The 12500-nt window shown below is 39.0% G+C and overlaps 1 protein-coding gene across 2 annotated transcripts in view; it reads left to right on the top strand.

Annotated features, from left to right (window-relative positions):
* The window catches only part of sez6b (seizure related 6 homolog b), a 281236-nt gene that overhangs the window by 122477 nt on the left and 146259 nt on the right, over positions 1–12500 (top strand). For both annotated transcript variants that reach the window (XM_017694856.2, XM_017694855.2), the window contains exon 2: positions 9662–10378. In XM_017694856.2, the coding sequence (XP_017550345.1) occupies positions 9662–10378 (717 nt within the window). The remainder of the gene's footprint in view (positions 1–9661; positions 10379–12500) is intronic.

The following is a 12500-nucleotide window of genomic DNA, read 5'->3' as shown; positions in this document are numbered from 1 at the left end:
CGTCCGCCATCCAAGCTGTCAAAGTCATACGCTTTCTGTTTCAATCACACATCACTCTAATAAGCATGTGTGCTGGAGGGGGGAAAGGCAGCACACGGCAAGTCCGGCATGTCTGGACTTGTGAGTGAAATCCAGTTATGATCTAAAAATGTCTTTCCTGCAAGCATGCACCTGAACTGAAATCTCCCTGACTGTTTTCATGTGGGGATTCCATTTTTGTTTTCAACTTGCTGATTTTGATTCTGTGAAGCAATTTACATATCCATGCTCCGGCCGCTGATGCGTTTGTTCTGAGCAAGTGTTGTGAGGTTGAACTTTACCGAACAGTGACAAAATCCCAATTCAATCTAATTGAAGCTGCAGCATGTGTCTGGTGACAGCTAACAAAGTTAGCAGTAATGGTTAAAAATGCACTTATCGTCAGTTTAAAAAACATCATTCAGTTATTGATTTGTTTTTCGCAAACCATAGTGAGACGCTACATTAATACCAGTTTTATCTAACATAGATGAGATGGTTCTGTGAATATGGATATTGAGCTATACTGGTTCCATATGTTAGTGGATGCCTGAACAAAAAGTCACCGGTGTTACAGTGTACATGATGGGATGTCCTGACAATGTCAGGTTTAAGGCAGACAAAACTGATTCAGGTATTGGTAGAGACTCAGCCCTCTTAGTCAGCTAATGGAATACAGAAGCCACAGCATCAGGCGGTGATATTTGCAATTCTGTTCTTTTGAACTAGATTAACTACAGATTTTCTTTTATTTGACAAAGATTAAGCTTAATTCACATGCTATCACTGTATTTGCTTCGGTGTGTTGAATCAGAGTTGAGATCCATCTCAGAATTAAAGAAGAAAAGGTGTTGTTATTCCATCCATTTTCTAAGCCGCTTCTCCGTCAGGGTCGCGGGGGGGTGCTGGAGCCTATCCCAGCAGTCTACAGGCGGAAGGCAGGATACACCCTGGACAGGTCGCCAGTCCATCACAGGGCACACAGACAGACACAGACAGTCACTCACACCTAGGGGCAATTTAGCATGTCCAATTGGCCTGACTGCATGTCTTTGGACCATGGGAGGAAACCGGAGAACTCAAAGGAAACCCATGCAGACATGGGGAGAACATACAAACTCCACACAGTTTGCTGGTCACCCGGCCGGGGAATCGAACCCAGGCCCTCCTTTACAGCAGCACTACTACTACTACTACTACTACTACTACTACTACTACTAAATAATAATATATATATATTCAGTTTTATATATATATATATATATAAAATCATTATTATTGTGTAGTAGTGGTAGTGGTAGTAGTAGTAGTGGAAATGATTACATTTATAGCAGCAGTACTTATTGGTGGTGGTGGTGGTAGTATCTCAATAATAATAATAATAATAATAATAATAATAATAATAATAATAATAATAATAATTTTAAAATTATTCTTCCAGTACATCTGAGACTGAAGTTCCTAAAATCTACTCTAGCCTTTTGGGGGCCCTAAGCAGGATTTTACAGTACATCTTGATTGCTGATGTACTGTAAAATTAAAAGCTAACTAACAGTGATTACCATAAGCTTTCTAAATCATATACATATATACTTTTTTACTTTTTTTTGCATATCTTCTTTTTTGAGTTGTGATGAACGGGTTGCTTTTTTTCCCCCTGTACTTAAACACCCGAGACAGCATAATAGCACAGTAAGTTGTCTAAGATGCCCAGAAGTTGTTTGGGGGCCCCCTGGTGACAATGGGACGCTAAGCAAGTGCAAATGTCACTTATTAGGTAGGCACAGGTGACTGTGTGAGTTGAAGCTAAATCTTCTCTTTAAACAAATAAAAAAGCAAAGAAAACTCAAAACTCCATTTACATAAATGTATTTGTTGTTTTATTTACGATTTGACAGCAAATGATAGTAGTATTTCTTGTAGAGAGTTTGGATGTTCAAGGTTCAGAGTGACTCTGCTGAGTGCTTTTTAAATGCTTCATTATAGGGCTTGGCAATATAACATTATTATATATTATTATTGTGATAAATTGTCATAATAAAAATGCTTTTCTAAACTTGGCATGAATATCAGAACCTGTAGAGCACTGACCAACTGCCTGTTTCATTATATAGAGAGCAAAATTAGTCCAGTTTAACTGGATTTAGTGCAGTATGCCATATATCAAATACAAATCATTCAACTTCTGGCTCTTTTTCTGTATTCCAACTGATCAGATATCTGAAAGTAAATATCATCACTTATCATGTATCACAAAAACGTCTTAAAGTATTGCAATATTATATTTTTGCTATAATAGGTGACCTCTGCTTCATGACTGCTTCTATTTATGCAAAGCCTTTCCGTCAACTTTCTCTTATGTCTCAGAGCAGTGTAATGTGTTGAGTTTCTTAATCATGCTGTTACTTAGCAGCATTGTTAAAGTAGCAGCAACAGCCTTCCTGCAACTTTGGCTCTTCCAGTTGTAGCCAAATGTGGCCCTTCCTTCAAAGCTTGCTGGTCATAAAAGGAATCATTTAAAAGGGTGTTGGTGAATTCATCCATTTTGCAAGTAAACATAAAAGTGCAGCAAAGAGAAAAACAAAGTCCATTCTCTCCATTGGTCTATGGAAAAGGCTTCAAACACAGTCCACGGTCATTTAAAAGTCAAATGTAGTAAGTGGAGAGCAGAGAACTAAGATGTTTGAACACGCAATGGAACCAAACTGTTTCTGCTGCAGCTGTTCAAATGGTGCAAATCAAACCCTGCTCTTCATGAAAGTGCCTCACTCTGCCTCTTAAATATGCATGCTGGATCTATTGCTGTCTTTTGCCTGCAGGTTTAAGGGATCTTGAACTCTGTGTACTGTGGCCATGCGAGACACACTGAGTTCAGTTTTCAGTTTATGATGACAAGAGAATGTCACAGTGACCTTTCTTACTAAAGAATTTCACAGAAGCTCCCAGAGACACCGGCTCTTTTCTAAAGCTTTAGTTCTCAAAGCTCTACATGGACCTGTGGTGGTAGTTCTGAATAGTATCTGGTGATAGCTTATGTAATTCTTCCATTTGCAGTGTGACTAATGCGTCAATAGTGCAAAACAGTTAGTCCCATTTTAGTCATCACCTACGCCTTTTCATCTGCAATTGGCTAATCACAAAAGTCCTACAATTACACATTACATTTAGTGCTCAAATTACATTACATTCAGTACATCAAAAGTCAAGGGCAACCAAGCAAATGAATTCTAATGACTAATCACAGAAATGTCTGTTAAGTTGTGCAGTCCAACAGAGTGAGTTGTACCACTGAACTGTGCCGTCTCTTAATCATGTTGGTTTTAGACGCAAATGGTTTGTAAAACAAAAAAAAAAACAACAAAAAAAGTGCTGCTGGACCCTATCCCAGCTGTCGTTGGGCGGAAGGCAGGATACACCCATAATAGGTTGCCAGTCCATCGCAGGGCAATGTGCTCTTTGGTTTTTAGTATTTTGCTGTTCTTAGGCCAGCTCTATGTTTGGGCCCTTTACTAAATGAATCACTGTGAAACAGCTTTTGTGAACTTCAGACATTGGTGTTTAACTTAGAACAAGCAAGAAATCTTTATGTGAATCACTTTTAGCTTACTGCTGACGTTCTGCCAGAATCCAATAGGGGTGCCAGCAGAAATTAGCATTGCTGGAGAGAATTCTGATATTTATGGCCTGAACCAAAGATCTAGCTGTAATAATGTTCACTTCTGCTGCTGTTCCAAAGTTCACAGCAGACTTTAAGGGTGAGAAGCAGAGCCTGATCCACAGACTCATTTTTATGCATGAATTGCCTATTTATTTATTGATATATTTATTTAATTGTTTTTAAAGGCTAGTATTTTTGGCAGTGAAGTATTATTTTGGAATAAGACACATGATGTGCCATTTTCATTTAAGTCCATTCCATTTTTTTAATTGATTAAATTAATCTGATTACTCAGTTAACCAACATACAAATCTGTTTCATTCCAAAACACACAATTGTCTTTTTTTGTGATTTACATAGTTGGAAGTGGGCTTTTCAAATTCAACTAGTTTACAGAAGTTATACTAAGTATTTTATTTTTACTGGCAGAACTACAATTCCAATTCCAATGAATTTGAGACATTGTGTAAAACATGAATAAAAACAGAATACGATGATTTGCAAATCTTTTTCAATCTATATTCAATTGAATACACTACAAAGACAAGATATTTAATGTTCAAACGGATAAACTTTGTTTTTGCAAATATTCACTTATTTTGAATTTGATGCCTGCAACATGTTCCAAAGAAGAAAGTTGGGACAGGGGCAACAAAAGGCTGGGAAAGTTGCGGAATGCTCAAAAAACACCTGTTTGGAACATTCCACAGGTGAACAGGTTAATTGGAAACAGGTCAGTGTCATGATTGGGTATAAGGGAGCATCTCTGAAAGGCTCAGTCCTTCACAAGCAAGGACGGGTGAGGTTCACCACTTTGTGAACAACTGCGTGAGCAAATAGTCCAACAGTTTAAGAACAACGTTTCTCAATGTGCAATTGCAAGGAATTTAGGGATTTCATCATCTACAGTCCATAACATCATCAAAGGATTCAGAGAATCTGGAGAAATCTCTCCAAGTAAGTGGCAAGGCAGAAAATCACCATTGAATGCCCGTGACCCTCGATCCCTCAGGCGGCACTGCACTAAAAACTGACATATCACATGGGCTCAGGAACACTTCAGAAAACCACTGTCAGTGAACACAGTTCGTCGCTCCATCTACAAGTGCAAGTTGAAACTGCCATGCAAAAGGAAAGCCACATATCAACAACACGCAGAAACGCCGTCGGCTTCTCTGGGCCCGAGCTCTCTGATCTGAGATGAGCAAAGTGGAAAAGTGTCCTGTGGTCTGACGAGTCCACAGTTCAAATTGTTTTTGGAAATCATGGACGTCGTGTCCTCCGGGCCAAAGAAGAAAATTACTGACCAGATTATCAACGCAAAGTTCAAAAGCCAGCATCTCTGATGGTATGGGGGTGTGTTAGTGCACATGGCAGGGGTAACATGCACATCTGTGAAGGCATCATTAATGCTGAAAGGTACATGCAGGTTTTGGAGCAACATATGCTGCCATCCAAGCAACGTCTTTTTCAGGGACATCCTGCTTATTTCAGCAAGACAATGCCAAGCCACATTCTGCACGTGTTATGACAGCGTGGCTTCGTAGTAAAAGAGTGCGGGTACTAGACTGGCCTGCCTGCAGTCCAGACCTGTCTCCCATTGAAAATGTGTGGCCCATTACGAAGCTCAAAATACGACAACGGAGACCCCGGACTGTTGAGCAACTGAAGTTGTACATCAAGCAAGAATGGGAAAGAATTCCACCTTCAAAGCTTCAACAATCAGTGTCCTCAGTTCGCAAACGCTTATTGAGTGTTGTTAAAAGGAAAGGTGATGTAACACAGTGGTAAACACACCCCTGTCCCAACTTCTTTGGAATGTGTTGCAGGCATCAGATACAAAATGAGTGAATATAGGATGAAAGGGATTTGCAAATCATCGTATTCTGTTTTTATTTGTTTTACACAACATCCCAACTTCATTGGAATTGGGGTTGTAAGATCTGCAGCATTTTCCTGAATATATTTGTATCAGACTTTTACTCTGATTTTATAAAACCATCACATTACACAGCAACAAAAAGATGTGGAAGTAAACACTTTTATTCTCATATATAGCTAAAAAATTGTTTTTACAAGCTTAATCTATCTTGCCAATGTTAACATGCCAAATTTTCATACTGAAATCAGCTAACATCAGCTGACAGTTTCAAAACTAGAAAAGAAAAGTGAGCAGTAAAATTAGTTTTTGCATATATGACTTATTCCTTTAGCAGTTTTGGAATGGTGGGTTCACAGCATTAGTATGTCAGTTAACTTTATTTGTAACTCAATATATGTTGAATCCCAATATTTGTCAGCTATAATCTACCAGCCTATTTTTCTCTCGTCTCTAAGAAATCCAAAAGTAACAAAGTAATCCAGTTACATTACTTTAATATAGTAATCTTTTGGAATAGGTTACCTATTACATTTTTAAACAGGTGATCAGTAATCTGTACCAGAATACGGTTTTAAAGTAACCCTCCCTGCCAAGAATAAACACTCTTTGCTAGTGAAAACATTGTTGGTGTAAGTCTCCGTGGCTGTTGCTGTTGTAAGGTATTTAAAGTTTCTCTGCATATTGAGAGGTGCCTGAGTTTTACCTTGCTACCTATAGACCACTTTCAAGTAGGTTTTTTCCTGATATATTTTGTGTACATGAACTATCAGCGCTATATTATGATTAATACCACTTTATTAGGGGAATTAAAATGTTTTCCATTAAATGTCTTTCTTTTTTTTTCCCAAAAACTCATATCCAAATGCATTAGAAACAAGAATAAACAAATTAGGCTTTATTGCCATTCCTGCTATACACAAGTACACAGTGGAACGAAACAACATTCCTCCAGGACCATGGACAGGAACACCAGTGCAAGACAATGCAATAAACATAGTGTCAACAATACAGTACAATAAATCAAGACAAAAGACTTACAATACGTACAAAACAGAATACAGTCTAATGCTGTATACATCACAAATGTATATGCAGCATTTTACAATACAACTCTTCTTTTGTACAATACTAAAATAAAATAAAGAATTACTAAAATAATTGACAGTGAAAGCCCTGCTTTAGGCACACCCTCTGTACGTCCTCTGTGCAAGCCAGTATTTTTATGGTCTACTAGATTTTAGGTTGTAGGTGCCTGTGGTGGAAATGGATGACAGGGATTGAGAGCTTTTCCCCCTTTAAGGCGGCCTTCATTTGTCATTTGCATGGATATGACTGACACACCGGATGTCGATTTGATTTTGTCTGTGCAGAGAAGTCAATCTCATATAAACCACACATCACTTCTTGCAGAAACGGCACTCCTTTCGACTCCTCATAGCATAAAGAGCGGCAGAAATAGTCCGTCAGTTTCGTTTGGTTTGAGAGATTATCTTTTCTCTCAGCGTGTCTCAGATTCCCGCACGGGCCGCGGCAATTTGCGCTGCCTGCTGAAGGAGGTGCTCTCTGGAACATATTGCTGATACAATGAGCTCCATTGTTTGAAGCAGATTGTTATTAGTAAGACGAGGGAGAATGAGAGGGAGAAAGAGAGAGAGAGCTATTAGGGTGGAAATGAAGCATTGTGAAGGAATCAGCTCTTCCCCTGGTGTGCCGGAGCCTCCTGAAGGGCACCTGATTACATCTCACCAGGTGCTCTAGGGGGAGATTCGTTTTCCCCGCCACTTCTTCAAATTGCTTTATTAAAACAGCCCACCTGATGAATATGTAGTTTTATTAGGTAATAAATCATTGCTCCACCCAAAAATGTGTTCTTTTTCTGGCAACTGTTATGAGGTTAGTCAAGCTTTACACCGTCAGACACAACTCCGACATACAGCATGTGTTATTGATGTCAAGAGAAATAGAAGTATGTATATCTGGCATAACATGAGCATCTACTTGTTTTACGTTCATTTTATCAGCCCCACTTACTATATAGGTGCACTTTGTAGTTCTACAGTTGTAGTCCATCTGTTTCTCTGCATATTTTGTTAGCCCCCATTTACCCTGTTCTTCAGTGGTCAGGATTATTCTCAGTCCAGCAGTGACACTGAGGTGTTTAAAAACTCCAGCAGCACTGCTGTGTCTGATCCACTCACACCAGCGCAACACACACTAACACACCACCATCACATCAGTGTTACTGCAGTGCTGAGAATGATCCACCACCCAAATAGTACCTGCTCTGTGAGGGTCCATGGGAGTCCTGACCACTGAAGAACAGGGTAAAAGGGGGCTAACAGTATCAGAGAAACAGATGGACTACAGTCTGTAACTGTAGAACTACAAAGTGCAGCTATACAGTAAGTGGAGCTGATAAAATGGACAATGAGTGTAGAAACAAGGAGGTGGTCATAATGTTATGCCAGGTCAGTATGTGTAGCGTTCATATCACAGTTTCTTCTAGGAATTGGTGCTGGTCACGGGGTTCAGGAATCCCACAGTTTCCAGGAAAATGGATAAAATTCTGGTCTTATTTTAATGTTTACGTTGTGCAAAATGTATGACATGATAGGCTAGTCCAAACGTTACTTTCCAGTAGCCATTAATAAAAAGTCTTTGCTAGCAAAGAACATTGCTGATGTACGGCTAACATTTTATCTTCTATGTCGTCATGGCTGTTGCTTACATAAAGTCAAATGTTTCTAAAGTTTCTTTGTCAGTCGAGATGCACTTGAGTGTTATCCTCTGAAATGAATTCATATTTGTCTTCATATTTCTCTGAAGGCAGTTTAAAGCAGCGATATCATGAACTGAATGAGAGCACTTATCAGTCCACACTTCTGTTTGATCACAGTGGATGATGTCTTTATTGACTGTCAGATCAGTATAAACATAATCACTCATCAATGATCGGATAAAGTTTATCTAGACATTTGAGCATAGCTATTAACTATTTGAATGAGGGCAAACGAGCTAAGTGGCTGTAATATTACTTGCCTAGCTTTGCTGTTGACTATGTTTAAAGCCTTATTTTTTATTGCTTCAGCATATTTTTATATAACGAAACCTGCATTTTGGATGGAAGGAGTTGTAGAAATATAGTGTTGGTGGTATAACTTTCTTTTTGCCAGTGCACAGAATAGAACAGACTAAACTTGACCTCAGCTTGTTTTCTGGTAAACAACGTCATCAAGGGAGTGACCTCTTCCCATTGCAGGACAGTAAGGGCATGTATCACTACAGGATTTTATTTTATTTACATTTTAGACTGACCTCTTGTGGAAATTTTCATTGTGTCCAGCAAGATTTTAATTCACTGGTCTTTCTGACTTTTAGCTGATATGTACCAGCTACTCATATTTACCAGCTAATGAATCTCTGCTGTGTATGCACATGAAAGGTCACACTCAAGTGTAGTTTGTTTTTTTTTTTTTTGTTTTTTTTTGTAATCGAGCTAATGCTATCATGGTTGCAAATACTAGGTAATTTCCAAATGGCCGAGTGTTGAGTTACTGTAGCAACATAGTACAGCTAGGTACCAAATTTCATCTCATATTAAAACTCAGAATTCAAAATCTAAGCCGGAATTATTAGGCTGAATGAACTTTTGCTATGTTCTGTAAATCTTGTCCAGCCTCATAGTTGCTGTGAAAGTATTTGTGGATGGAACATGAATAGGTTAATTGGCAAGGGGAGTTCATGTGGATTTTTTTGCCTCTATGTATGTGCCACCCAGTATTTTTGCCTTTCATCCAAATCCATTCACACCAGCATTAGCAATTCTTTTCTCTCTTGACATGCTGCAGGTTCTGACCCCAGCATGGCAGTTGCACTGTTGCTGAGCAGTAAAGCACACAGTTTGGCAGCCTTACAGTAAATTTAGTCTTGTTTATACCAATCTCACACAGTACGTCTAAACAAAATTTACATCCAGAAGTGTGCTCATTCACAAAAAAATAAATGGCATGGATTATTCTCTGTGGGATGCTGGTTGTTTGAGCAGTCCTTGAAAAGAGCAGCTGTGCATCTGTAACACTGTTATTGTGATTTTATATCTTCAGGTTCTTTCATGGAAGGAAAGATGGCGGTCACTCAGCAGGGAGGCTCACCGGAAGCAGAAAACGTACAAAACGCATTCCACAGCACCCAGGACATGGACAGAGAACTACCCCTGGTCACTACTGCCCCACCGTTTGCTGGCCTCAACCACCACCCTCCGTTCAAGGCCTTTCCTCGGCCTGACTCGCACCACCAAGGTCCACAGGAATTTGAAGACAGATTGAGGGTGGAGCCTCATCTCTTCAAGGGCCCATCAACTCAGCTGGTTCCTCATGAAGATGCAGCACCATTCTTTGATGTAGCTGCCACCAGCCCCACCACAGCCTCCCTTTCTATGCCCCCTGCCACGTCCACTGCTGTTCAGCAGCAAGTTGGGAGCAGGCAGCTAAGTGGAACTCCAGGAGAGAAGATCCAGAGGAGGAGCTTTGAAGAACCATCTGCGGCTCTAATCACAGAGTCACTGACTACCACTGTCATGCCCACTTCTGCGCCACCACCCTGCCACACGGCCCGGGAAAAACAGCCGGGTCATGTCGACATGGCAACAGCACAAGAGCCCCAGGCTGTAACTACCCTGGTAACAAGAGAAGAAGAGGAAGCTCCAAAGACCAGGGCACAACATGACACTGATACCACCGCAGTGTCTAGAGATCCAGATGATGAGACCACCACAACCACTATTATCACCACCACCGTTATTACTACCATGCAGACACCAGGTAACACCAATGTCCTTATGGGAAAGTCTATTTGCTCGATGGCCAGTCTATTTGCTCGAAGTCCCCAGGGCAGTTATTTCTTTTGATATGAGACAAGATTCCAGGTCTTGTTTATCGTGGGGAGACTTTTAAACCCAAAACTGCAAACCACATTTACCTTTCAAAAACATTTTGGAAATCATTGGTAAAATCTGACAAAAACAGTATGTTTGTAGCGTTTGGCTCACAAAAGTGCTAAACGTACGTGTTACTTTCTAACAGCAAATTGCCATGAAGTTTTGGGCTTCATTTATAATTGTTATTTTAAATATTTGTTAAATAAAAATTTAATTTTATAGAAAAAAAACAATACATTTTTGGTGAGGTTCCATAAGCTTTCTGAGTATTTGACATTAGTATAGTTAGTGTATGTCATGATGATGTATACAGTATATTGTGTATATATGTATATTGAATGAGAGGCAGTATTATGCAGTACTACACTCAAGATTGTGCTGCACTGTGAGAAAATGGAACTGGTGTGCCACAGTAGTTCTTTATTGGTGTGTATTATTTGTTTTTTGCGACAATGATTCCACAAAAACTGATTAACAAAAAGTATATTTAAATTCTATGGAAATGGACCCATAAAATGGTCTATATGCAAAAAATATGTTAGTGAATAAATCAGCTCCTGATAGTCAGTATCAGATGAAACTAGCACTAATGGAATGCTTCTCAGCCAATCACATTATGAAGCAAGAATTATCATATAACTGATATTTTATATATTTTTATACTCGACATAAAATCTTTCACATAATGATGTCACATAACAACGTAGCTAGAAGGTTGCTGCAAGAAATCCAGTTTGTTGCACCCTGTATGTTCTCTCAAAACAGCCCATGATCATGAATTAGTTACACAGACTAACATCAGTATTCCTTCTTCGCTCACACTCAGGCCCTGTGTTGAAACCGTGTATGAATCTGAGGGTCCATTAGACAGAGAAGCAGACCATGAGGCAATAACTCTGACATGTTTGAACTGAGTGCCAAAAATGTGAAGTTTTCCTAGTCCATATTTGGTTGTTTCTGCAGCTACAACCAGTTCTGGCTGTCCAGTTTTTTAGAAAAATGTGAAAATGTCTTTGCTGTGATAGACACATGCTGTGGTTAGGACTTTTTCACAGTTTTTGAGGACAAACGGCAAACAGCATGTCCTGTTACATTTACTTTGGCAGAGAGTTTCTCATATATTTGAATTTAACATATAAATGAATGCTTTTTTAAGTCTAATTTGACACAGAACAGTTATAAATGCTATGGTGAGGACATGCAAAATATATTAAACATGAAACCATTATGTTTCCTTATCTGTAGATGCACCCAGATTAGATTTCCCAACCTATTGTCTATGTATTCTTTGAATAACTTGCATTGCAGTTGAAAGTAGATTTGTTTGAATGGTCAGTTTAAGGACAAGTAAATGTAGAACAGACATATTTAGAGAAAAAGACTTTTTGAAAACAGTATTTATTTAATAATCTTTTGATTTAACATTTACACATTTGTGGGACATAAATAAACTGTATTTTCATCCAAAATATACTTATACAAATAACATTAACCTAGTACATTTAGCAACCAGTTTAAATCTGAAAGTTTGACATTAATAAACCAGTCTCTAGGCCTATGTGTTATGCTGAAAATGTCAATGTACCAAAAAATTCACAGCCAGGTGCTAAAATTGCTTGTATTTGCAGATGCACCCATATATGACCTTACAGAAAGGGACTCTACATTTTTTAAACATGGAAGATGCCATAGAAGAACCATATGAATGAAAGATTTTATAAATAGAAGTTTTTTAACACCTCAACTGAAATCAGTTGAAGTTTCTTTAGTATAACAAAAGTGGTGCTTCTCTGGTAGGGGTGTAGAACTCTTAGTCCAGGAGGGCTGGATTCATGTGCAGTTTTCTGATCTTCCTGCTCAAACACATGCCTCAACTAATCAGTTAATTGCCAGGTTTAGTTGGTGTACTAAAGCAGGAAAGACACCAAACTGTGCTGAACTCCAGCCCTCAGTTCCCCACCTCTGCCCCCTTTATTTTAAAGAGTGTAAATAAACTGGGGCAGGTG

This window comes from Pygocentrus nattereri, chromosome 17 (genome assembly GCF_015220715.1).
Source record: "Pygocentrus nattereri isolate fPygNat1 chromosome 17, fPygNat1.pri, whole genome shotgun sequence".
In the NCBI taxonomy this organism is placed as follows: domain Eukaryota; kingdom Metazoa; phylum Chordata; class Actinopteri; order Characiformes; family Serrasalmidae; genus Pygocentrus; species Pygocentrus nattereri.
The sequence above is the reverse complement of the archived record's forward strand: the minus strand, read 5'-3'. Positions and strand labels throughout refer to the sequence as shown.